The sequence below is a fragment of the Macrobrachium nipponense genome, chromosome 21 (genome assembly GCF_015104395.2).
Source record: "Macrobrachium nipponense isolate FS-2020 chromosome 21, ASM1510439v2, whole genome shotgun sequence".
NCBI classification, from domain to species: domain Eukaryota; kingdom Metazoa; phylum Arthropoda; class Malacostraca; order Decapoda; family Palaemonidae; genus Macrobrachium; species Macrobrachium nipponense.
This window is the reverse complement of record NC_087212.1, coordinates 3,647,890-3,674,552: the sequence shown is the minus strand read 5'-3', so window position 1 is coordinate 3,674,552 and position 26,663 is coordinate 3,647,890. Positions and strand designations below refer to the sequence as shown.

General features: G+C 38.0%; 1 protein-coding gene and 1 pseudogene across 2 annotated transcripts; one reads left to right on the top strand and one right to left on the bottom strand.

Annotated features, from left to right (window-relative positions):
• Positions 1-498: 498 nt before the first annotated feature.
• LOC135197723 (aldo-keto reductase family 1 member B1-like) lies at positions 499-19,922 on the top strand. 2 transcript variants are annotated; one of them, XM_064224769.1, is made up of 9 exons: positions 499-683; positions 3,976-4,143; positions 4,653-4,769; positions 6,766-6,960; positions 8,042-8,142; positions 9,017-9,122; positions 16,536-16,601; positions 16,893-16,975; positions 19,648-19,922. In XM_064224769.1, the coding sequence occupies exons 1-9, from the start codon at positions 606-608 to the stop codon at positions 19,688-19,690; spliced, it is 957 nt and encodes a 318-aa protein (XP_064080839.1). In that variant the 5' UTR covers positions 499-605; the 3' UTR covers positions 19,691-19,922. The 2 variants fall into 2 exon arrangements, with proteins under 2 accessions (XP_064080839.1, XP_064080837.1); XM_064224767.1 differs by lacking the exon at positions 6,766-6,960 and adding an exon at positions 6,309-6,503 and having other exon boundaries at positions 501-683.
• LOC135197655 (nucleolar protein 56-like) overlaps positions 19,920-26,663 on the bottom strand; it is a 59,047-nt pseudogene continuing 52,303 nt past the window's right edge.

The window sequence follows — 26,663 nt, the reverse complement described above, 5'->3', positions numbered from 1 at the left end:
ATCCAAGGCGTTATAGGACATGTCTTGCAAAGAGAGCGTTTGAATACGCTGTGGACATTGAAATAAAAGATGAACCGGCGAATATCGACTACGAGTATGACTGGCCGCTTCTCCGTAAAACAAAACTTAGAATATACCTGTAAATCTTTGTAAGTGTGAGATTGTGTTATTGTGTAATATTATTCAAAGGAATTCAGGGGGCGGGGCCATTATAGCTATTACGACAGGAACGCTCAGAAAGAAAGAATGAAAAAAAGAAGGTAACGCTGTTGTCATGGCCACACAGTTGTCAGTTTGCGCATTTATCTAAATATTTTTTAAAGTAATAGCTTACAAAATGGCTTTAGATTTACGCATATATTGTTAAAAATATTCTTTAATAAATATACGCAGTTATCTTGGTGTGGTTGTTTGTAGTTTTTGAAAATTAAATAAGAAAATATTACGATATGGAAGCCGACCACCATCACAACACTCGGCTCAAAACAGCATCTGAGAGAACTTGAGAAGTGTCTGCTGTCAGTGAGCTGCTGTCAACCGACGTTATAGGTGCTCCTTCGCGTCCTTATTTAACCCTTTACTATCTTTTTTTCGTGTATTTCGAAATGCCAGCCCCGAACGTCCCATACCTGACCTTCAACAACGGCCAGAAAGTCCCGGCATTTGGACTCGGCACGTGGAAAGTAAGTAACTTTTTTGTTTTTCAATCGGCTGCAAAAAATAGAACCGGATTCGCCGGTCAATTGGTAGGTAGGTATTGCATGGAATATTTTTTTAGCCATTACGACTGTCTACTCCAATCATGGTTGTGATTTTCTGATGATCAGCTGACTGTCATTATTCCTCTACGTTTTAAACCTGTCACTGAGTAATACTTTTTTATATGAAGGTAAATAAATCACCGGCAAGTTTGCCATGTGTCATTTGCAAGCATCTAGCAACCTTGCAATTTAAAAGTTGTTAAGTGTCCCTACTACTACTAGGTAGTATACAAATCATCCTAAGGTATTTTTTGTCGTTGAAATAGTATATTTATTTTATTGCATTTTTTTACTTGGGTAGGGTGTTTTTTTAAACTCTTAGGTCAATTGTTAAAAATTATCCACAATTATATATTAAAAATATATTTCTATGTAAAAACATGTAACATAATGTTACATATTTTTACATAGAAATATATTTTTAATATATAATTGTGGATATTTTTTAACAATTTGTTTTCACGAAACTGTGAATTTCTTAACAATCTTAGGTCAATGTTTGTATGCTTAAATATATTCAGTAGTTGTCCTATTTAGTTAATCTAATCACTGACACACTGGTCAACTGCTTCTTGGAAACACTATAAGGTTATCTTATTTTAGTTGATAGGTTTGCTTAGATTAGCCCTTGATTGTCGTGTTATTTCCGTTGTTCTTGATTGTCTTGTTATTTCGGCTGTTCATAATTATCTTGTTATTTCCGCTTTGATTTTCTTGTTATAGCAATCCGTATTCTTGATGCTGATGCTGTGGCTTTTCCACTCTTTTTTTTTTAATCTTCCCAAGGGCCCCTTTGCCATGCCGGCATATGTATTTGTATAGGTGTGTGTATAGGTAATCATTCTTGCTATTCAGAAGACACTAAGTTGTTGCCTATGTTACTTTTGAATCTGTTTTGGGGATTACTAATATACCTACGTTGATGCATCCTAACCTAACTTAGGCCCCTGGTCCGATCTGACCACAGTGTACTTTAGGCTAGGGAATTTTGTGGCAGGTCGTCAAACCAAACACCCTTATACCTATGTAAGTCACCCTTGACCAGGGGTTGGACACCCACCCCTTCAACCTAGCATGACCTAGGGTGATGTCGATTATAAAGTGAAATGCATGCGTGCAGTGAAACTGGAGAGTAGCAGCCTACTGCATCCCTCTGTGGTGGTTAGACTGAAATACTTGATGGCCACCTGGCAGCCACCTCTACCATAGCACAGCAACCTTCCCAAAAACCGGAAATTATGGCCTTAATTTCTGACTTGGTAGAAAAAACTTGCCTCGAGAGGAAAGTAGAGGTCACGAGGTGTTGCTTCAACGGATGCTGGCTCTTGACTAATGTCTGTCCTGGGTTACAGGATGTGTTAAGTACTTTTTTAGGAAGGTGGTCACACTATGGTAGAGGCTGTCCATCTGGTATTTTACCCTACCTGTTTACATGCGAAATGGGACCTGTGTTTAGTACCAGCCTCTTCGGGATGAATGTAAAAGCATAACCAAACAAAAGACAATAAATATCATTTACAAACAAAAGGCAGACATTAACAAGAGGCAGTGGATGTTCTAGTTGGTGACTGGTGGGAACCAGGCCATGGTAGTAGGCATTAGTTCTACCTAGTATACTGCACCCTAAGCAAACCTTGCCTAGGGTGCTACGTCATATTGGTCCTGCCTTGAAACCCATCACCTAGCCTGAAAAAGGGTGCTGTAAGTCATAGAAAAACATGTATTTTCCTACATATTTTGGTATCAAACTTTGGTCAGTATTGCTAAAGGTAATGGGTGATCTTTGCTATGGTAATTTAGTTTGGTTCCTTATTTTTGAACATGGAGGATGTTGTATATGATTTATTGACCCAGCATTTCCAGTGAAATTGCCTGCAGTATCACTTTTGTCAAAATCTCAATACTATCCATAATTTCCCATTGACAGTAATTAAGTGTTCGTTGTTCCCAGAATCTCCACGTTTCTAAATGCTCTGTGGAATACACAGTATGTATTTTTGACACTCAGGATACATGGCAGCTAGTACACTCCTTAGTTTTTTGACAAATGCTGTATACCATTTATTTGGTTTTTACCAACCTGTTGTTCCTGATATATCTTTGTTCCCAATTCTTTTTATTCTTTCATCCGTGAACCTTATGCTTCATGTATGTTTGCCATGCAATTTAATGACCTTTCATATATGCTCCTTATGAGTGTTTGCTTATTTTGGGTAAAAATTATCAGTTTAATATTCTGTGTGGTTTGGTAATACCATCAAGACCAGGATTGAAAAATTTGAAATGTTAATCTTGAAGTTTGCTTGGGAGAATTCGGATTTTTTAAACTTATAAACGAGTGAAGTAAAACTGGTGTGTGTACATACTAGGACCCGATGACCATTTGTTATTGTTGCTAGAGCCAGGTGTCAACATACTGTGTGTCATTAATTAGTAGGAGGTGTTCAGTTTTTTCTTATTTGATTTTATCCTACAGTTTTATGGCTGTTGAGCACCGAATTAACTGAGAAAGCTCATTAAGTTTTTGGAAATTGCTGGATTGTGTACTACACAACTATTTATTCATAAATTAATTGGGAAAACTCCTTTCAGCCATACCACCTCTAATGTATAATTGACATTTTTGCTTCCATGTTTTGCAAAGCACTTCTGGTCCATAAGCCTGGTGACAAGGACGAAAGAGTTGGCTGCTTGTTGTAAATTTACCAGCTATGCCTTGACATTCATTGATCTTAGGTTCAAGGGATGCTTGGTTAGCATAATTTATGTAGCCACAGAACCTGACTTTTGTTGTAAATTTCATCATCTTACAAAAGTATGTGAATACTGATGACACTTTACTGTTCATTTATTTGTGTGGGGATGAATCGCCAAAAAAATTCTTAGACTACAAGTTATATTGTATCATGGTTAAAAAAAGATTACCTAATGCAAATGTAAAGCAGTATTTTATGAACTAGTGCAGACAAGAGTGAACTGTTAGATTTGTTCTTACATGTTACTAAGGTTTTTTATATATAATTTTTGCATTTGGTACACTTAGCATTTTTTATTGGTGACTGTGATTCAGCGCTTCAGTATACTTTGTACTAGAGATTTCTCCTTTGTTTACTACTTATGTTTTTCTTGCATGTTCAAGGTATTTAAAAAGTGGCAGTATTATTCTCTGTTAAACGGGTATCTCATGAGGTGTAATATTTATTTTTACTTTCAGTCCAAGCCTGGCGAAGTAACACAGGCTGTGAAAGATGCCATTAACTGTGGATACCGTCACATTGATTGTGCTCTCGTTTATGGAAATGAGCCAGAGGTGGGAGATGCTATCAAGGCAAAGATTGCTGATGGCACAGTCAAGCGAGAAGATCTCTTCATCACCAGTAAGGTATTGTAACCAAGTTCTTTTAAGTTCTTGGAAGGAATGGAAGAGTATTACTCTGAATGGTTATGGTATAAACAAAAAGGTAACATTTTAATTTAGATTGTTTATTAAACTAAGCTGATTGTTAAATGTAGGTAAAAACATAGTTCATTCAAGCATGTCATTCATGTAGATATATTAGGTTTCATAGTATGTCACTAAAAGTATAGCATTCACAATAGCTGTTGAAAGGTTAGTGTTTTCAAGTGACTGAAAGCAGAGTTGTCTGATTTCAAAGGTTTATCAATAAACCAATCTGCCTAGTGCTATGTACTCAGTTTGTGATGTTGTCAGAAGGAAATTTCAGTAATTTATGTTTATTGTAATTGGATTTGTATTATTCCGTTTCTTAAATGTCATAAGACTAATGGGGAGTATCAAGTGCTCTATGTATTTAAATGTAGTTAATTGATTTGATGAATAATGACTTTAGCAGAATCTAACCCACTAATTGTATGTTTATGTATTTGCAGTTATGGAACACATACCACTCAAAGAATTTGGTTATTCCTACCCTGAGGGAATCGCTGACCAACCTAGGACTGGAGTACTTGGATTTGTACCTCATCCATTGGCCCATGGGCTACAAGGTCTGTGTCTTTGTATTTATTTTAGGCATACATATAATATATAGTATTGTAAATTTCACCCATTTGAAATGTAGGTGGACATGATTTGGCATTTTCTGATAGTTATTTTATAATTTGTGAATCTTGGTGAAATGCCTGTGTATTGTTCTTATGTCCGTGAAAGAAAATTCCTTGGGTTTTATACCTTTCAGGAAAGTACTTTCCTTATGAATGTTATCATTGCCCATCTTTATAACAAAAGCAATTACTATGTAAACTTTGTGAGAAGGTAGTAGTACATATGTGTAGATTCCTAGTTATGTTAGTTTCTATCACCAAGTAAGAAATGGAAAAGCTGCCACAATGGAAGAGATAATTTATGTGAGCAGCAGCCCAAAGTGTGAGGTATCATGTTTTACTGGTGTTGTTTTGAGACTTGAGAAATTAACAAATGCAATCCTACACGTATATCCAATTTAATTTTTTTTTTTTTTACTGCATATTTTTCTTATTTGATATAGTATCAGTCACTTGGTTAACTTTGTTGGGGTGCCATCAATTAAATTTTTTATCTTGAAACATTTCTCCACTCACCTTTTTTGTTGTAGTCATAGCTTTTATCAATATTACTTTTGATATGTTCCATGGAAAATCCAGTGGTCATTGACACCTTGTAGCCTAAGTTTTTATGGCACAAGTATGTCTGTTTAAAGATAAAGTTCTGTTCTCATATATTTTGTTAGTCTTTTGAAGGCCATAAGTGACTATAGTTAAGTTTCAGAAGGTTTTTTTTCCTTCCAGTGGGTTTTGTGAAGCCAATTAATAATACAAATCTCTCTTTTTGCCTCAGGGAAGTTATATCAGAACCTATGAAAGTATTCATGAAGAGCCACTGCCCAAGTAAAGATAAGAGGATATGATGTTAGCCTTTTCAACCCGTGTTCTCTTTAAAAAAAAAAATCTTTGACCAGTACCTTGAGTTCCCATTCTGTGGTTACTTCTATTTTAAGTAACACAACCTATAAAAATCTCTGTTTGATTTCCTTTGACTGGTAGTTGCAGCAGGTTGGGTTTTAATAGTGTAGAACTAACTACAGTATCAGTTCACTTTGGCACTTTATATCTTAAGTACACATGGCAAGTAAGTCAAAACAAAACTATGCTGCTGGGATCTGGAACTTCAATTAGCAAATGTGTCAACCTACTGGATACTATAGCATATCTTCTTGTCATTTTCTTGTGGTTAAAGGATGAAACTTTGAACTCGTGCAGAATGCAAATAGATTTAAGTGCTAAAATTAATTGGTTTGTATAAAAAATGGTCCTAAATTCAGTTGCATTTGCAGCAGAGAATGAAGGTACAACTTCCTATTTACTATTATATTGGCTTTTGTCATTTCACAAAGGGCATTTCAAAATGAAGGAACACTAGCATGTATGTTGAATAACATACATATATGTAGTACATATTGAGTGATTATGTTTAGAGAAAAGTATTCAAATATAAGTTATGATTATTTTTCCGTTTAATGCAATGGACATATATTTACAAAAATCTAGGAGAATGCTGACCACTTTCCCAAAGATGATGAGGGAAATGTCCTGTACTCTGATGTAGATTATGTAGACACTTGGGCAGGATTAGAGGATGCTGTCGATCAAGGTCTAGTAAGGAGCATTGGAGTATCCAATTTCAGTAGCGAGCAAGTCCAGCGGATATTAGACAGTTGCCGAATAAAGCCAGTGACCAACCAGGTAAATGCCGAGTAAAGTGTTAAGCTAAAGTGAGGATATCTAAAGGCTTTGGAAATGTTAATTTTTATTGATTTCCTACTTTTTTCATGTCGTCTAATTGAACTCTTTCGATCAAATCCTTTAGAAATTCTCATTGCCATTGTTCATCCATTAATTTTATAGATTGATTTTCAGCACATCTGTGAGGAGCCAGCAGTCATGGTTTTAATCAGCCACTTGTTAAATGGTTGTATATATAACATGAAAACTGAATAAATTGCAGGAGGGAGACGGTCACTTTCCAGCAGATGAGAATGGTAAAGCTCTATATAGTGATGCCGATTACGTAGATACTTGGCCAGAGATGGAAAAGGCAGTGGAAATGGGGCTAGTTAGGTCTATTGGCATCTCAAACTTCAACAAGCATCAGACAGAACGCATTCTGGGAGTTGCTAAAATTTTGCCCGTTACAAATCAGGTTTGGGAATTTTTTTTTATATCCCTTGAGTGTTTTCCCTATTTTTAATAGCTTGATGGCATGCATTATGCGTTTTGAAGTTTTCCCAAGATTAGAGATCACCTGATATCCATAAGCCAAACACTTTCTGTTTGTACCAACTTGATAAATCTTGGAACACAGACCCACTGCCTGTGCCCAGACACACCACTCTCCAGTGCAACATCTAACTTAGTGTGGGCTCTCCAGTTTCCCTCCTTTTTTATTTATTTTTTTTTATTTAGTTGTAGTAAGATGTAAGTTAAAGTATAGATAGATGGGCAGAAACCAAAAGAACAGATACTAAGCAAAATAAAAACAAATAAATAAATAAAAAAAAGCATTGCTGACCCCTTGTGTGGCTTACTGCATTTAGCATTCTAGTAGAGCAGCACACCGTAAAGAGCACGTATGGACCCTAGAAACATTACTTGGTCTTATTAAATCATTTAATACAGTGATATTTATGCTGCTCTGTATCCCTAGTTATGTTGGACCTAACTCAGGACAGTTTTCTCTTTGTGATTTCCACTGCTTTGTTTACCCCTAGCAGTTCAACAATTATGTCTAGAGTAGTAACCACTAATCTTTATATTTGTAGTTTGGGAGATTAATATTTTAATAACATTTTCATGTCTTGTGGAAAATGTTGTTCTATAATGAAGTTGTGCCTTTGAATAATACTAAAACATGCTATTATACCTTTTTACAGTGTGACGTTAAGCACTTCATAAACTGTTTTAGGTACTGAAAGCAAGTTCAGTAGATTTAGTTATTTTAATTACAGTAATAAAAACAACTGAGGCTTAGTTATTTAAGAAATTTTCACATTATTAGCATAAAAGATAACTAATTATTTTCTATTTGTTCTTAATAAAACTAGTATTTTTGATAATTTACTTACAGTCAAATGTCAATGAGCTTTCTGAGAAAATGTAAGTCACTTTATTTTTCCTCTCCAGAAAATGTTGCTTAATGTAAGTTTATAAATTTGTTTAATTACTAAGGTGAAAGGAGTGAATTGAATTCATTATTGAAAATTCAACCATCTGTATTTTGCCAGGTTGAATGCCACCCATATTTAAACCAGAGAAAATTAATTGACTGGTCTGCCAGCAAAAATATAATCATCACAGCCTACAGCCCTCTTGGATCTCCTGATAGGTGAGACAAAAGATATTCTTTTAGGTCTGTTCACATTTAACCCTTAGTTTCTTCTACCTATTGCAGTAAAATACAGTATAATCACACTAATGTACTGATTCATGTAAGATTTCAATTTATAGATGATGCTCAATCAGGTTTATTTTTTTACAATTACCAGTGATGTTGGGATGACAGCTTTCAAGGTAGAAGTAGGGGCCATAGCAGCAGCTATCATATAACTTTCAATAACTGTATTTGGATACCTGGCTTTTATTTTTGCTTTGCATATGTGAATCTCTTGTGTGTGAAAACCTTTTTGACCCCCTTGTACTTGAGAAATTACTGTGCTCTTGACTTTTGTAGTTACTTTGTGAGACACGCACTGAGTAATCATCAGTTGAACATGAAATCCACACCTGTGTGTCTTTTTGTTTTTGTTTGTACACATTAGTTCTTCACTATATTTTGACAATTTTGTTCTCCTAGCTTGTTTAACTTCACTAGTAGTAATGAAGGAATTTTAGATCTGTAAACACAGACTGGCTACACTAGTTTAGTCTCCATGGACCAACATACAAAACTTAGATTGCCAGTTAGTGTTTAAAATCATGATACATAATGTTTTGAGACTTCATGAGATGTTCAGTGAATATTAAATTTGCAAATATAGAGTGGCTACAGTATTTGATCTCGATGAACTCGACTTCCAGTTGTTTGTGTGTGTGTGTAAAAGGCTGTTGTATGTTTTGAGGAATCTTATCATGCAATGCTTGTTTCCTAATTACCTTATATAATCCTAACTTCAGATGAAAATTGTATTGCTTTATATATTTTATCTGTATTCTGAATAATTGAAGAGTACTATATTTCATATTCCTTGCTTTTATCTTAGGCCTTGGGCTAAACCAGATGACCCTCTCCTGATGGAAGACCCAAAAGTTGTTGCTTTAGCAGAAAAGTACAAGAAGACCCCAGCTAACATTCTTATTCGTTATCAGGTAATGGACTCGATATGTATTCCATGTTGCCCTTCTCTTCCCAATATTAGAATGGTCAGTCAAGTCATTTATTACATAAGTGCATCAACATTTGTGCTGTTCTGTAATATAATGTTAATAAATACAGTTCTGTTGTTTGTATATTTTGTATGGGACATATAATCCCCCATTATGTAATGAACATGGCACTGTAATGATAATGAGGCAAGTTTCTGCCCTTTGTGGATTTGACATTGCTTAAGTTCTTTATAATTTATATGGAATATTTTTTAAGTGAAGAATATCATCAGTAATGCCTTGTTGTTGATGTTGTAATGTGGTAGAGATCTTTCCCATCTATGTTCATTTGCATAAGAGTTTTTATACAAGTTTTACCAAGTAAGTACATGGCTATATTCTACCCTGTTTTTTCTAGAGTAGAATACGCATAGCTATGTAATGACTTGGCAAAATATAAAAATGTCATTTTCATACAATCAACTTACCTGTCAGATATATACATAGCTAAGACTCCGTCGTCCCCTACAGAAATTCAAATTTCGCGCCACTCGCTATAGGTAGGTCAGGTGATCTACCGGCCTGCCCTGGGTGGCAGGACTAGGAACCATTCCCGTTTTCTATCATATTTTCTCTGTCACCGGTGGTATCAACATTGTTGTTACTACCTCCTGACTTAGATTCTTATTTCAACCTTTTGATCATCGTTTCTCGGCTTTTTGGTGACGTATCTGGATCGTGGTTTTTGGCATTCGCTACTGTGGACTGAATTTGGACTTCTTTTTTATTTTTCTCAGTATGTCTGACTCAAATGTGAGTGTGAGAATGTGTGTGAATGTAGGCTGCAAGGTGAGGATACCGAAGGCTTCGGTTGATCCTCACACTGTATGTCGTAAATGTAGGGGGTTTGAATGTTCTTCTTCTAATACCTGTCATGAGTGTGAGGGGTTGAATGCGGAAGAATGGAAGACTCTAACTTCTTATTTGAGGAAGTTAGAGAGGGATAGAGTTAGACGTTTAAAGAGTGTGAGTACAAGGCCTATTGAGCCTTTTATTGATCCTATCTCTAACCTTAATGATTTTGATTCTCCCTCTGTGTCGAATCATTCACAATCTTTACTTTCAGAATCGGCCTCTGAAATTGCCGATCTGAAGGCTACTATCTCTAAGATGAAGTCCAAAATGGCGGCCTTACAAGGTAAGGATAGTGAGAGTGAAGTGTTTAGTGAAGTGAGTGCTCCCAGTGTTGTGGAGGGGGCGTTTGATCGTGTCTGCGACGCTCCCAGGCCTAGACCGCTTCCAAGCTCCCATGCCCAGAGGAGAAGGAAAGTCGAAAGCCTTAAGGAGGTCGTGGAGAATCGCCAACGGTCAGACGTCCCTTCAACAGGCTCTGTTTCGCTTCAGGCTGCTCAGGACCGCTTTAGAAAAAGCATCCTGCGAGAGTGTTTCTCTTCCTCTCCCTCTCCTTCACCTAAACGAGGGTGGAAGGATTCGGACCTTTCCAGGCCCCTGAAAAGGCATTATAGAGAACCTGATTTGAATTCGAGCCCGAAGCGCTTCTCGGATGAAGCTCCCTCTTCAATCAAAAAGGCTAAGGTTGCGCCAACGTCTCCCTACATGGACGTAGCGGATCGCTCGCCTTCGAACTCTCCTTCTCCTCCCATTGAAGAAGACGTGGGAGAAGCTTCAAGGAAAATTCTTCTTGCGGTCCAAGAGCAGCTAGCCTCATTGGTGGGAGTTTTGGCTAGAGATCCTCCTCGTAAGAAGGACGTTTCTCTTCCTATCAAGAAGTCTCGTCCTCTTTCCCCTGCCAAACGCGAGGCGTCTTTCAGGCATGAAGCTTCCTCTTCCAAACAAGTAGAAGAGGACATTCTTTTTAGATCAAGAGCGAGAGAGACTTATACCAGGAGCGAAGCGCAAGACTAGACGCCAGCCAAACGTGAGGCATCTTCGAGGCGTCATACAGAGGCGTGGAATCGGCCAGGCGCGAGACTCCAGCCAGGACTCCTTCGGACGTGAAGCGTCATCTAAGCGCGAGGCGCCAGCCAAGTTTTTGGCGCCAGCCAGGACGCCAGTTGAGTGCGAGACGTCTTCCAGGCGCGAGGCGTCTTCCAGACGTGAAGAGTCAGCCAAGCGCGAGGCGTCAGCCAGGACGCTCGGCGGACGAGAGGCGTCATCCAAGCGCGAGGCGTCTTCCATATATGAGGAGCCACCTAAGCGCGTGGCGCCAGCCAAGCAGGAAGCTTCTTACAAGGCTCAAACTTTTGTGAAGAGGAGAGATTATCACTCCCTTAGTCCCTCTCCTATCAGGAGTTTGTCTCCCCCAGAGAAAAGACGTCCTGATTTTTCTATGGATTCTCCTTTAGACCCCGAGTTAGATGAGAACTCAGAAGACGAGACTCGTAGAAGGGAAGGACTGTCAAGCTACAAAGTCTTGACAGCCCTGCTTCTTGAAGAATATGGAGACGCATTAACCCCTGCCGCTCCTCCTCCTCCGCGCTCTCTGTTTTCGAGCGCAAAGGCAAAGAAGTCTTCGTCTTTTCTTAGAATGAAACCCACCATATCTATGAAGAGGGCTCTTCAGTCTTTGAATTCGTGGATGGATTCGAAGAAGGAGCTGGTCAGGACGGTCTTCTGCATGCCCCCAGCGAGACTCGCTGGCAGAAGGGGCATTTGGTATCAGACGGGAGAGAATATGGGCCTTTCTCTCCCGTCTTCGGCTGAAGCAGACTTTTCAACGTTAGTCGATGCGTCGAGAAGACAAGGATTGAACTCTGCCCGTGTGACTTGGGGCATTTCAGAACTGGATCATCTCCTCAAGGGGCTCTTCCATGTATTGGAATTATTTAACTTCTTAGATTGGTCCCTTGGGGTGATGTCCAAAAAGGCGCATGACTCAGAAGGACTCGACCCAGAAGTTCTCCTTTGTATACTGTCGTGTATCGACAAGGCAGTACAAGATGGCTCTTTAGAAATCTTTATTTGGAGCGGGACTTCTTAAGAAGAGGACAGTCTTCAGTGATATTTTTGACCAAAGTGGTCTCCCACTCTCAGAGAGCAGCACTTTTGTACTCTCCCTTATCGGACTTTTTGTTTCCTTCTCAGTTAGTGAAAGATATTTCCCGATCATTAACTGAGAAGGCGACTCAAGACCTTCTTACTCAGTCATCAAGGAAGAAGAGACCTGCGACTGCGGTGGAAAAGAAAGGACCGAGTACGTCTGTTCAGCCCTTTCGAGGAGGCCCTACCTCCAGAGCACCCTCAAGAAGGAAGGCTCCTGAGAAGAGAGGTAGGTCTGCCTTCCGTCCCTTTAAAAAGGGTAAATGATGCTTCTCTCCTCCAAACACCAGTAGGTGCCAGGCTCTTAGAATTTGCGGAGGCCTGGGCACGTATAGGCACGGACGCCTCATCTTTGTCCATGATAAGGAAAGGATACATTATACCTTTCCACGACAGTCCTCCCCTAACGTCAACTCCGCGGGAACTGTCAGCCAAATACAGGGACCCTGTACTGAGGGATACTCTTCGACTGATGGTGGATCAGGACAAGAGAGCGATAGAACTAGTACTGGATCAAAACTCCCCGGGGTTTTACAATCGCCTTTTTCTGGTTGCAAAGGCCTCGGGGGGCTGGAGACCAGTACTGGACGTCAGCGCTCTGAACAACTTTGTTCAGAAGGAGAAGTTCTCCATGGAGACTTCGGCCTCAGTCCTTTCAGCTTTACGCCATGGAGATTGGATGGTGTCTCTGGATCTCCAGGACGCCTATTTTCACATACCGATTCACCTTCGTCGAAGAAGTACCTCCGTTTCATGGCGGAGGGAAGGATCTTTCAGTTCAGGGCCTTGTGTTTCGGCCTTTCCACAGCTCCTCAGGTCTTCACAAGCCTGATGAAGAATGTGGCGAGGTTTCTTCACCTAAAAGGGGTGAATATCTCTCTGTATCTGGACGACTGGCTCATCAGGGCCAGATCAGAGAGAGTGTTTGGAGGACCTTATTCTGACCATGAACTTGATCAAGTCGTTGGGATTACTCGTGAACCTCGAGAAGTTGCAGCTGACCCCCAGACAGAACTTAGTCTATCTGGGGATTCAGATGGATTCTCGGGGTTTTCGAGTATTTCCTTCGCAAGAGAGACTCGCAAGAGGCTTGGAGAAAGTCTCTCTTCTTAAGGAAAGAACGGACGTCGGTGAGGGAATGGTTAAGCCTTCTGGGAACCCTTTCCTCACTCGAACAATTCTTTCCTCTAGGAAGACTGCATATTCGTCCACTTCAATTCTTTCTCAAGAGGTCTTGGAGTTGGAAGACAGGAAATCTATCAGACGCCTTTCCCATTCCAGTGGAGATGAAGCCTCACTTGGAAGGGTGGTTGCCCCCATTGAAGGAGAACAAGGGAATCTCCTCGAAGGTTCAGAACCCAAACCTAGTGTTATACTCCGACGCGTCGGAGAAGGGTTGGGGAGCAACTTTAGGCTCGAGAGAGGTGTCAGGCATCTGGGAAGCAGCGCAGGTGTCCTGGCACATAAACTGCAAGGAGCTCTTTGCCATACATCTGGCTCTAAAGAGCCTAGAACCTTTGGTATCGAACCAAGTTGTTCAAGTGAATATGGACAACACCACAGCGTTGGCCTACATTCGGAAACAAGGAGGGACTCACTCCTTGTTCCTTTATGAACTGGCAAGAGACCTACTGCTTTGGACTTCCCAGAGGAATATCTCCCTGCTTACGAGATTTATTCAGGGAGTAAGGAACGTAAGGGCGGACAGGCTCAGCAGGAGGAACCAGGTCCTTCACACAGAGTGGACCCTCCACTCGGAAGTGTGTCAGTCTCTGGTCTCTTTGGGGGACTCCTCATGTGGATCTCTTCGCCACATTCCTTTCCAAAAGACTGGAGGTATTTTGTTCGGTGGTAGAAGATCCCAGAGCTCTGATGGTCGATGCCTTCCTACTAGACTGGTCTCACGTAGACATCTACGCTTTTCCACCCTTCAAGATCCTGGGACTAGTTCTAAAGAAATTTGTGTCTTCAGAAGGAACACGGATGACCCTGATAGCCCCCTTTTGGCCAGCACAAGACTGGTTCACAGAGGTGGTGGAGTGGACAGTAGATTTTCCCAGATTCCTCCCAAGAAGGACGGATCTTCTCAAACAACCACACTTCCAGAGGTATCATCAAAACCTCCCTGCTCTCACTCTGACTGCCTTTCGACTATCGAAAGACTTGTCAGAGCGAGAGGGTTTTCTCGCAAAGTTGCAAGCGCGATTGTGAGAGCCCCGCAGAGCTTCCACTAGACGAGTATATCAGTCTAAGTGGGAAGTTTTTAGAAGGTGGTGCAAGTCTAAGAAGTTGTCCTCATCCACTACCTCTGTGATGGAAATCGCTGATTTCTTACTATTTTTGAGGGAAGATTCGCATCTATCTGTACCCACAATAAAGGGTTACAGAAGTATGCTTTCTGCAGTCTTCAGGAATAGAGGACTAGATCTAACAGAGAATAAGGATCTCCACGATCTCATAAGATCCTTTGAAACTACGAAGTCGTCGGGGCCAGCTCCTCCTAGCTGGAAACTTGATGTAGTTTTAAAATTCCTTTCATCTGATAAGTTCGAACCTCCTCATCTGGCATCTTTTTGAGACCTGACTAGAAAATGTTTGTTCCTATTAGCTTTAGCCACAGCAAAAAGAGTTGGTGAACTGCATGCTCTAGAGGATAAAGTAGGATTTAAGGGGGACTCGGCCATTTGCTTGTTTAAAGCTTTATTTCTGGCTAAAAACGAGAATCCCTCGAATCCCTGGCCTAGGACCTTCGAGGTTAAAGGTTTATCGAGTCTCGTAGGGGGAGAGGCAGAAAGATCTCTTTGTCCTGTAAGAGCTCTGAAATTCTATCTTCAGAGAAAACACCAGATGGGGGGCTCGACACAAGGTCTTTGGTGCGTGGTAAAAGACCCCACAAGACTGATGTCCAAGAATGCTCTAGCGTTCTTTGTAAGAAGCGTCATTACAGATGCACATAAGATCTGTCCTGACGACGCTTTTAGACTTCTAAGAGTGAAAGCTCATAAAGTAAGAGCAGTAGCGACATCTCTCTCGTTTCATAAAAATATGTCGCTAAAGAACATCTTGGAAGCGACATTTTGGAGATGCAACTCAGTATTTGCATCTCACTACTTGAGAGATGTTCGTGTGACCTATGAGAATTGTTTTTCTATAGGTCCTTTCGTGTCAGCTGATACGATCCTGGGTATAGGAGCTAACACCAATCCTTAATTTATACATACCGTCTATTAGATATGTTCTAGACTTTCTGCTGACAAAGTGCAGACGTCGCACTGGCGGCCAGTCACTCTTGTTCAGTAAGGAACTCTTGTGATATCTTATTAGATGAGTATCATTATTTTTTTTTTTTTAAATTATGTGTGTGTGCGTAATGTGTTTTTGAGTTATGGTTGTTGTGAAGAGTTTGGGGATAACTCGGAACAATTTTTAATACTAACACGGTGGTTAGGATCAGGTGGTCGGGATTGGTTGTGTGCTCCTTCATAAGGTGTATTGTCATATAAGTGGATCAGCACCCATTGACAAAGTCCTTTCAGGCTCTGCCGAGTAAGCGGATAAGACCCCATCGGCAGACCCACAAGAACTCTTGGCCATAGATCATATATCTCGCTAAAGTTTCTTGAGGTGATGCAGACTCCTGGGCAGCACCCACGAAGTCTACCACCTATCAGGTAGGAACCAAGGTTTATTTATACCTAAAACATATGTTGTTTACCTGTCTATTCCATAAGTAGCTGTCTCTTACCCTCCACCAAAGGGTGCCAATCAGCTATGTATATATCTGACAGGTAAGTTGATTGTATGAAAATGATATTGTTATGATACAATAAAGTTTCATACATACTTACCTGGCAGATATATACGATTAATGGCCCACCCAGCCTCCCTGCAGGAGACAGGTGGAAGAGAGAAAATATGATAGAAAACGGGAATGGTTCCTAGTCCTGCCACCCAGGGCAGGCCGGTAGATCACCTGACCTACCTGTAGCGAGTGGCGCGAATTTTGAATTTCTGTCGGGGATGACGGAGTCTTAGCTATGTATATATCTGCCAGGTAAGTATGTATGAAACTTTATTGTATCATAACAATATCATTTTTTATTTCAAAGCTATGTGGATGGCTGTAGATTTCTATGAAGCATGGTAAAATTTATAAAGTTTTCTTAATGGAATGCATCATGTATCTATAAATGGAACTCAAAATAATTTTATCATTGCTAAATAATCTGGGTTAATGTTTGATTTGATTTACCCTGGATAATCGTGCCATTGTATAATGTTTTACAGCTCAAGTATTTTCAAGTTCTGTAATGTTGCACAAAGGATTTTTAAATTTAATGTAATTTTGTTTTACAGCTTCAGCGTGGTTTAGTAGTGATTCCCAAGTCGGTGACAAAGTCAAGAATAGAATCGAATATTCAGGTAATTCATGATTTATATTTTTCTGTTATGCTAATATTTAACTACGTACTCTGAGAATTAGCAGTAGTGTTTAAACTACGTACTCGGAGAATTAGCAGTAGTATTTCGATTGTAATATGAGGTGCTTCAGGGCTGTAGCCCTTAAATACGTGAGGTAGGGAGTCCAGTCTGCTGCCAAAATAGAGAAAATATTAATATTGTAAAATTATCATAATTTTATAACTGTCTGTTTTTCTAGGTAGTTTCTTGGATACATTAGTGATATGGTCGATTTTTACTTTTTTTCACCAGGTCTTCGATTTTGAGTTATCTGATGAAGACATGAAAACTATTGACAGTTTTGACTGCAATGGAAGATTTCTTCATCTTACGTGGTAAGTAGTTTACTTGAATTTCCCAAGTGGTCTGGCCTAATTTTTATGAGTACCCTTCTTTTATTACAGTGAGGCGACTACCTTGTCAATAACTATAGTATTTATTTTAACTTTAACTGAAGGCCTTTGTTATGCATCCTTGCTAAGCAAATTATCATTGTGTTTCATATACAGTAGTTATCAGCACCTCAGTGGCGTGATTGGTATGGTGTTCGCGTCCCACCTTGGTGGTCGTGGGTTCGATTCTTGGCCATTCCATTGAGTGAGAGGTGTGCATTTCTGGTGATAGAAGTTCACTTTCGACGTGGTTCGGAAGTCATGTAAAGCTGTTGGTCCCGTTGCTGAATAACCACTGGTTCCATGCAACGTAAAAACACCATACAAACAAACAATACAGTAGTTATCAGGGTTTCTGTTAGGTTTACCCCCTTGTGTAGATGTGGACTAAATTCTTTATATGTGGCTTGTGCATTTTCTATATGAATTCACATTTGGTCTTCATCTATGCCCTTTTCCAGGGTTCATCCCTTCTCATCCTGTTCACATCATCACAATCTTTTTGTCTTATTTTCAAGCCACTGGTCTTTGAATCTTTGTAAATTAATTACCTGTAATATGATTTTCTGTATTAATACTATTCCAAATATACAGCCTTATGTACACATTAATTATTAATTGTTCAGATGGAAAACAAACCTTCGGTCTTAACATAAGGATCAATCTAATAGTGCCAGCTGGAAACCTGTAAAAAAAAAAAGAAAGTGTGCACAAGGAACCATTTGTATCAGTTTGTTTGTTTTGTTTGTTGTATGTATGGTGTTTTTACATTGCATGGAACCAGTGATTATTCAGCAACGGGACCAATGGCTCTGTGCTTGATTACGAGCTGTGTGGGATCTCCCACAATGCCTTATGTATTTCGTGATTGTGTCAGTTAGTTACTTACTGCCTTTGGTTTAATGATGGGTTACTATTCTATACCAGTAATCTAGCAGTCTCTTGACACTTAATCCATGATGCCTTTATTTTTCCTATACTTGGCATACCTTTTTCACAAGCCAGTCATCCCCCACAAGATAAATTAAATGCATCTTTTTGATACCTCTTATTTCTCTGCAGCATAATGCAGAGAATGTTTAATTTTAAATACATTTTCTTTTTACCTTTCCACCAATAATTTTTCTCAACTTTAAGCAGGCAGACCTGCTGTATGCCCTTAATGGGCAATCATGCAATTTTACCACCTCAAAAGGTTATCTTTGACAGTGATAATTTAATGTGCAGTTTTAGAGGCATTTGTAATTACCAAATTTCCAGGTCCCCTTTAGGGGTTAGTATCTTTGGTGCACCTCAATCAGTGGGCTATAGGTATTACTAAAAGGTCCTCAACAGTATCCCTTTGGTCCCAGCTGTGCCTCTTTCATTTGTTTTACTTTAGGTCCATTTGTATTTTCTTCCAATTGTTAATCTACACTTTTCCTAATAATTGTTTCATATTACAACTATGAATTTTTCTCCTGTAACACCTTTAAAATCCTTTTAATTCTTGATTTTCCTTTCAGAGCTGAATGATCTCATAGATCCCAGTACTTGGCCTGAATTTTTATACTATACCATTTCATTCTATTCCACATTTCCTGGCATGAAAGATACTGACAACAAAGATGCACCAATATTTGTGAAACAAAATAATAAAGTTGCCACTTTCACAAATTGATGGCTTTGCTTAGGTGCGTTTTTGTATATTTGACTGTGCATTGTAATTTTTTTACTTAAGGTGGTACAGGATATCGATAGTATGCCTATTTGATTGTATTTAAAAAACATTGTTCTTTGGAGGATGACAATATCTCTGTGCAGTTTCAAGGTTTGTCGTACTCTTTTTGGATGGAGACCATCATGGTGTCCATGGGCCCATGCACACTGGTCTGGGTCCTCTCCAGTTCTACTCTGTAGTCTTTTTGGCGTTGTTCATTAGGGCCACAGGTCAGCTTAGTCGTGTTAGCTCTTTTGCTTCCAGTTAACTTTATGCCTTGGGATAATGATTGCCATCATCTTTATAAATTTTGGGAAGGATTGGCCAGTGGACATGTGCTACAAGTTTGGATACCTGCATGTTCTGGAGTTAATTCACATTCAGGGTCTTTTGGAGGTTGCTGCAGCAGTTATTGCTACCTTATGCAGATTTGAGTAGAACTTCCCTTTAATTGGGAAAGCGGACAAGGTTTCAGAGTTTCTGTTCCAGTTCTAACAGATTTCTTGGTGTAGGGAATATTAAGTGTTCTCTTGCAATTGAAAGTTAAATTTGCTGTTTCTCATTGTTTTACTGACATAGAGACTTGGTTTTGAGCAGCATCACAAATTTTTTAACTGATCCTCGCAATTCAGGCTATTTATGATTACTGGCTTTTACATAAATCTTTAAAAGGTTTTAACAAAACAGTACCTGCCTCCCTTGCCTTCGTTTTTCATGGTTTTAGGTTGCACTCACTGCCTGAATTCAGTTGGGGTCTTTGTATTCAAGGATTTATTAAGATGGTGTGATTTTTAAGGAGCCATTGCAGGGAATAAAGTTTGTAAATTTTTAGTTTTTATAAAATTGTGTATTTTGTATTTTTAAATGTGTTTACCATATGTACTGTTACATATTATTTTATACATTTTTTCTACAGGGTGAAGGATCATCCTCATTGGCCGTTTAATGTGGAGTTCTAAGGAAAGTGAGAAGCATATTCCTACTTCAATAAATAGTTACAAGTGACACTTTTATATGTAGCAAATTTAAAATTTTAAAATTTTTATATCTTAGTATCTTCATATAATATATAACATTCATGAATTATGACAAAATTTAAGAAATTTTATATTATATAACTAGTTACCCAACAACACTTAATGTAATAGGAACAACACCTCAATGTATTATGGCAATAAAATTTTGAAAGTATTTTTTAAAATTTATTAACAAGCATTTCATCATATATATGTTCAAATTTTAAAAATGAACAACAGTCAAACAGCATCATGGGAATGACAAAAAAACTAAAAGTAAATGCTCTATGGTAGTAGTAACTTGAGAGATGTTGGGGTTGATCAGTTGTGAACCAGCTGTCATTTAGTCCCAGAAGTCTACCTCTTACAAACTCGCAAACACTGCTACCATTGTTATTCATTCATATCTGTCCATTAAAAGAAAAAAAAAAGTTGGTTATTAATGGCATTTATAAAATCTTGTTAATTTATTCTCCATCTGGAAATGAAAGTTTTTGTAAAAGGAACTAGACCCCATAAAACTTAGAACACAACCCCATTTTTACATGAGACTTTCAACTTTCACACTTTTTGGGTTGTCTAGCATGAACAATGTTCTCTAAGACAAAAATACTGATAAGCAGAGCGTTGGGCACAAAAGTTTTTTTTATTCGTTCGTGCCCATCTTAGTTAGTTGGTATCTATTAAAACTTCAGCTCCTGTGCATTAAGAAATCCCCACCAACTGAGAACACACAGTTAAACTGTTCCAAGTCCATGATATCCATAGCCAAAAGAGGAGAGGTTATGTAAAAAAAGCATTTCAGTCTGATACAAGACCACAAAAATTTAAAAGCTGGAGTTTATGGAGTTTTTGAGGCAACTGATTCCAGCCAAGTTTTTGATGACATAATCCAATGTTACTTGGAAGTCTATGAAGAAGCATACATTTACAGAGACCTTGGGCTCCCCTCTGCATTGATGCAAAGAAGCTTCTCCTTGCAGAAGCAATGGCAGACTTTAAATAGGAAAATTAGGCCACAGGCCAAACACTGGGACCTACCTATGAGGTCATTCAGCACTGAATGTGAAATAGAGATCAAAGATTCAACATGAAAACATTGGATCTGTTGCACTATGAAACAACTGTTTGAGAGGAGAAAAGTAAGGAAGAAAAATATGAAAGTATGTAGTTACAAAAGACGTTGCAGCTAAACACAAACAGGACACTGCTATGAACTTTCCGTAATGCACATGGTATACTACGTGAGGTACACTAATGGCAGTAACCCCCCCCCCCCCCCCCTTGGCTGTCATAAACTTCCCTCTTCCTCATAATATAAGTCTCTCCTGTCTAAAAGACTAACTGGGATTACTGAAGAATGTTTGACCATTATCAGAACAAAACAGCATACACAAATTACAGGCAGGGGTAGGAGTGCATGCACAAGCATCTAACTCCTCTCTGCTTATCCAACACACTCCATCTTACGTGAGAAGACCCTGCCATTCCCAAACAACAGGAATTGCATAAATAGTTTGAATGCGCATTTCATCATTAAATAGGGGTGTTTGAATTTATTTATTTATTATAATTCTTTTGCTATGACAGTAGGGTCCCTCAAAGGCAGAGGCTACAGAAATGACCACTATTGAAAACTATACTAAAGTTAATTATCTCATCAAATTACAGTATCTTAATTTTAAACCAGCATGTTATTATTTCCTCTTTAATCTTTTGTCAAGAAGTTTCTAAAGAGGCTTAACAGAAAATTTTTCTTAACCAGAATTTAAGATGTTAATATCCAATTCAATTCTTATACAATTCAATTCTTATCCAATTCAATTCTATTTCAAAATCCTGAAATTTACTGCAAAATGTGATAAACATTTTGATCAGTTCACCCTCTGCTGCTTGGACGAATGACTTCAATAATAGACTGCTACTGCAAAAATTTTACATTAAAAAACTTCAGTAAACTGTTACCCAAACTTGAAGTGTCTTGATTAGCAAGTGTCTTTTTTTTAATCTACATTATGCAATTCAAACTGCATAGCAATTTTGTATGCTGTCTTGTTAATTAAATATATATAAAACCTTTGGATACTTTTAGCCCATAGATCTTGTTATATATTAACAATATTGCACAATAGTTGCAATACCCCAGACAATAACTAATACACAACACTGACAAGATTACCTGCAATTATGGAACTGCACCAATGGATCCCTCCCTATTCTTCTTCTTTTTCTTTTTGGGTGATCCTTGTTGATCAGCTGCATCACCTCCGTTCACATTGAATGAAGTTTCCATAGCTTCTGCTGAAAGAGACTTCTTTTTCTTCTTCTTTTTTGGGGTGGTTCCATCATCCACCTGTGCTGGCTCTTCCACAGGTTCTTGCTCCTGGCTACCATTCAGATTTACTTCACCTGGTAGTAGGGACTTCTTCTTTTTCTTTTTCTTTTTTGGAGTGTCTTCACCTACTGCTGGCACTGGGTCATCTGCAGTTTCTTGTTCCTGACTACCATTAACATCTTGTCCTTCTCCAGGCTGCAATGACTTCTTCTTCTTCTTCTTTTTCTTTGCACTTTCCTCTGCTCCATTTGAATCCAGTGGTTCCTCAGCCACCTGTATGATACAAGCCAGATTTTATCAAGTTAAAAATTACTAAAATAAAAACACCTGGATTACAGCTCAATCTTTACAGAAGTGTCACACACCTGGGAATTAGTTGAATTACACCCCCCCCCCCTCACCCCCAACTTTCTAGACATCATCCCAACGCCATCTGGCGTAAAAATGTTTAAGGTTAATATCAGTGTCTACCTATGGCTCTTTGGCATGAAATCTCATAGCAATACAGTATGTATAACCAAACTGTTACCTAGTAGTAATCTTAAGTTTTACCACTAACATTTTCTTCATAAAATGTATGAAAGTTTTGACATGAAACATTCTTCAGATTTCAAAATTATACCTTTTCTACACTTCCAATTGTTAAGCAATCTTTTTTATGCAATTCTCAACAACGGCACTTATTGTATACATATATTGGTGCAATATTCAACTAATGTAATATTTTGACCACTTTTTTTTCAAATAACCATTACAGTATAATTAATCTCAGTCCAGTGAAGTGCTGATTTTCTGGCTTATCAAAAGTAAGGCTAGGCTACATTTTGCATCCAAAGACTTAGCTTATCTAAAAACATTCAATTAAGTCCCAACACAAGCTGCTAACATATACTAGTTGTATTAACTCTTTCTTTAAATCTGAATCGCAGACTGTTTCAATGCTTTCCTCTAGTAATTTCCTGAGATGACTGTCCAATAGTAGAGCTTTCTGTTAAAAAAACAAATACCTAAAAGGTTTGGGACCTTTTGAATCAAGTATATACTGCATATAGTATAAGGTGTATGTACAGATAAATTGTAAATTAAAAGGCAATGTCTAAGAACTTACCACAGTCTCTGCTGTTGCAACATCATCTATGGCATTTTCCCCCTCCTCCTCACCACCCTCCTTCTTCTTCTTCTTCTTTTTCTTTTTCTTTTTAGGTGACTCTTCTGATTCTCCTTCACCTAGCCCTTCAGTTCCTGTTCATAGATTTTCAAGTTTAAATTAAAAAAATAATATACATATATACAAGTTAAAAGTTTGTCATTTTTATTACTGAAAAATATAACAAAATTACTCCCCATACGAAAAGGCCCAAAGTTTGGTTGTGTCATTTTGGTAGCGTAATTTTTATTGATTTAATTATTATTAATGCACCCTTTTAAACTGTTCCACAAGGCCAATTTCAACTTCACACATTATTAACCCTTACAATATTATAATATTATTCAGGAGATGAACCCTATTATACAGAACAAGCATACAGGGGCCACTGACATGAAATTTATGTTTCCAAAGTATATGGTGTCCATTACAAAGATGTAACAAAAGGTAAAGGAAACACAGAAGAGAACTTAAAGGAAAAATAAACGGGCAAATTACTAAACGAAAAGATAACAAGTTAAGCAAATTATTAAGGAGAATTGTATTAGGATAGTCATGTACTGTATCTTCACTTGAAATTTTGAAGTTCTAATTGCACAACATCCTCAGCCAACAGTGTGAGGAACAAAGGACCTCTGGAACTGGGAAGTTTGACAGTGAGGCATATTTACTGCGAAATCCATTGTGAATGTGAGAAAGATCTCTGTTAAAATACAAATTGTGCAATACCTAACTTTCGTGTGGCACTGACACTTTCAATTAGATGTTTCTCCAAAGTTTAATAATACTTTTTTCTTGACATGCACCCAATCAAAATTCATCTCGCAAGTCGACCTGCTTGGTGTAATCTGCCTACCTGCTATACATATTTATATCTGTGTAACATGTAGTGCTTACATTAGGTCTTGGACAAAACACTGCAAATGATAAGTAAGGTTTTTTGCAGCAAATCTCTCCATTTCTTATTATTATAAAAAATAAATAAATAAATAAATGAAAGGCCTACAAATTTACTCAAAATGAATTCACAGCAAAGCCAAAACTACCAAAATCATTTCAGATTCTTAACCCAACCAAGTACACTCAACTACCTAAATATTAACCTTAGGTACAGGAGCAAAGTGTGAGTGCCTAAGCATTAACAAAAATACCACCTTGAAAACATGCTAATTATGCTTTTCAGTACAAGATAATCAATTAAATAATCTACAATCAATTATAATAATGTGGTGAATGAGATCCTAAAAGCAAACAAACCCAAATACTGGGAAAACCAGAGATCAAGCAGTCCTTCATTTACACTGTTCTTCACTTCAGTGGTTTTATTCACATTAAAAATGTACATCTGCAACCTGTTAATGCTGCTGTCTTTCAATACAAAAGTAACTATTCACTCCATCAATCAACAGAGAGCATTTACATAGGCATTAATCAAATCTACTACTCATTAACCACTTAAAATAACGTTACTACATTCCTCAACATTGTCATTTAAACCAATCATAAAATTTAATAAATATAATAGTATAACTTTTATCATTAAAAAAGACAAATCCTTCAGACCAGCTGTGTGAGACCTAAATATTTTAAATAACCGATAATCATAATCCTAAAATTATTTTTTCGTACCATGTCCACAAACTTCTTATTTGCTGCCTACACCTCCAACAAGCTTGATAAAGCTAAACCCACTAGTAAACTACACAATGAACTATATTACAAATTTTATTTCCTTGCTACAATCAAACTTCCAAAGGGCCGACTTGAAATATACCTCAAGATGAATAAATAACTTACCATTAGCTATTTCTTCCCGCTTCCGTTTCTTAGTATTGAATTGTGCTCTACTAAGTGCTTCATTGTGTTCAGTTAAGGCTTCAGCCATGACTTCCATATTTTTCCTGGGGATGTCTCCACTTTCGTAAAACTTGAGTCTTTCTTCCACTTGCTCTTTCAATTTCTCCCCATAGACTGATGTTAATTGTTCTGTTGAAAAAATGCAAATGCCATATTTATTAAAAAAAATTTTAAACAGTAAAGGCCATACTTTTTAAGTTCTAGATACTGCAAACAATTCTACAATAATTTACTTTTCATACTGTGTATTAAATGTAACAAATGGCATCACAACGTGCTAAGGATTACAAAATGTTCTGAGATTTCTGATTCCAAAAATACATTACAAGATCAGACTAGGAAGTTCCTATGACATGAGTTCAGAAAGATTACTAGCACCGACGACATGGAAAGGTTGTTAAGATTACTGATAAATATAAATGTACCATTAGTAGAGACAGTAGACCTACTGCTCTGGAGATGATATAACCATAGAATGTTATGATTCATAGCCCAAGTACTGTGGGAAGATCAAAGCATGACAGGAATTGGTGATGTGTGGTCTCTGGAAGCTCAAAAGCGATACCTCAAGGATTTAAATGGTTTTGACATCTGATAAAGAGGGGATGGCTAACTGTTGGTCAAGAGTAGGGTAGATATAGAAGTAACAAGGTGAAGCCAGTACAAAGAAAAAATAAATAATGGAAAATGCAAAACATGAAACTTACTGTTACATCAAAATAACACTACTACAGCAAAGTCAAGAATTGAACTAACAAAAGGCACTGCAGAAACATGAAAACAGCAATCCTAGAAATATCAACAGTTTACTTAATGACAGACACGTACGAACAGAAAGTGGAAGCACTTGTCGTACCCTACGCATATTACCATAGTGCAAGCTTCTAAAACTTAGCAAACATATGTATGGCGGGTGTGGAACTTGGATTTCCATGTGGAAATATGATAATATGCAACTGATGGGGTGCAGTTTACCAACTGAATACAACCCTTGACTCAACGGCCTGGCATAACAGGGCCATAAAAATATGTCAGAGACAACCTCCTCACACATCAAGATGGATGTTCCCCTATGCCACTATTCCTTGTATCACAATTTTTTACCTGGAAGACTTCTCCCAAAGTTAAGACCCAGGTTTGTACCAAATAAGAACAAATATCTTACGAAACAATGATCTGAATGTAATGACTACATAAATTGCAATGCTTAAAATCATGATTATACTTCCTTTAATGGATTTACTACACTTATTGCTGTTGGTTGAAATTCAAGTCATATAAAATACATTTTTGCTGTTTAATCATTATTCCTGAATGTTCTAGCACTGGTTTGAAAATAATGGTCAGAACAATAGTTACATCTGAGAACCTATAGTTTGTGTAAATTATTACAAGGAATCTTTACTCTTTCAAAATATAAACTTACCTGAAAAGCAGTCAATTCTTGAAGCAAGTGAACACTTATTGGCTAAATATCTTGAAATTCTTCCCTTATTGGCTACACCAGCACGAGAAATAAAAGATGCATGGTAAATCAGACCATACTTAGGAGTATTGCTGCGGGTCTTGATTGCACG

Coding starts and splice junctions, on each gene's coding strand:
- LOC135197723 (XM_064224769.1), top strand. CDS start 606: ATGCCAGCCCCGAACGTCCCATACCTGACCTTCAACAACGGCCAGAAA. Junction 684..3,975: donor TTGGACTCGGCACGTGGAAA/GTAAGTAACTTT, acceptor TTTTACTTTCAG/TCCAAGCCTGGCGAAGTAAC. Junction 9,123..16,535: donor ACATTCTTATTCGTTATCAG/GTAATGGACTCG, acceptor TTTGTTTTACAG/CTTCAGCGTGGTTTAGTAGT.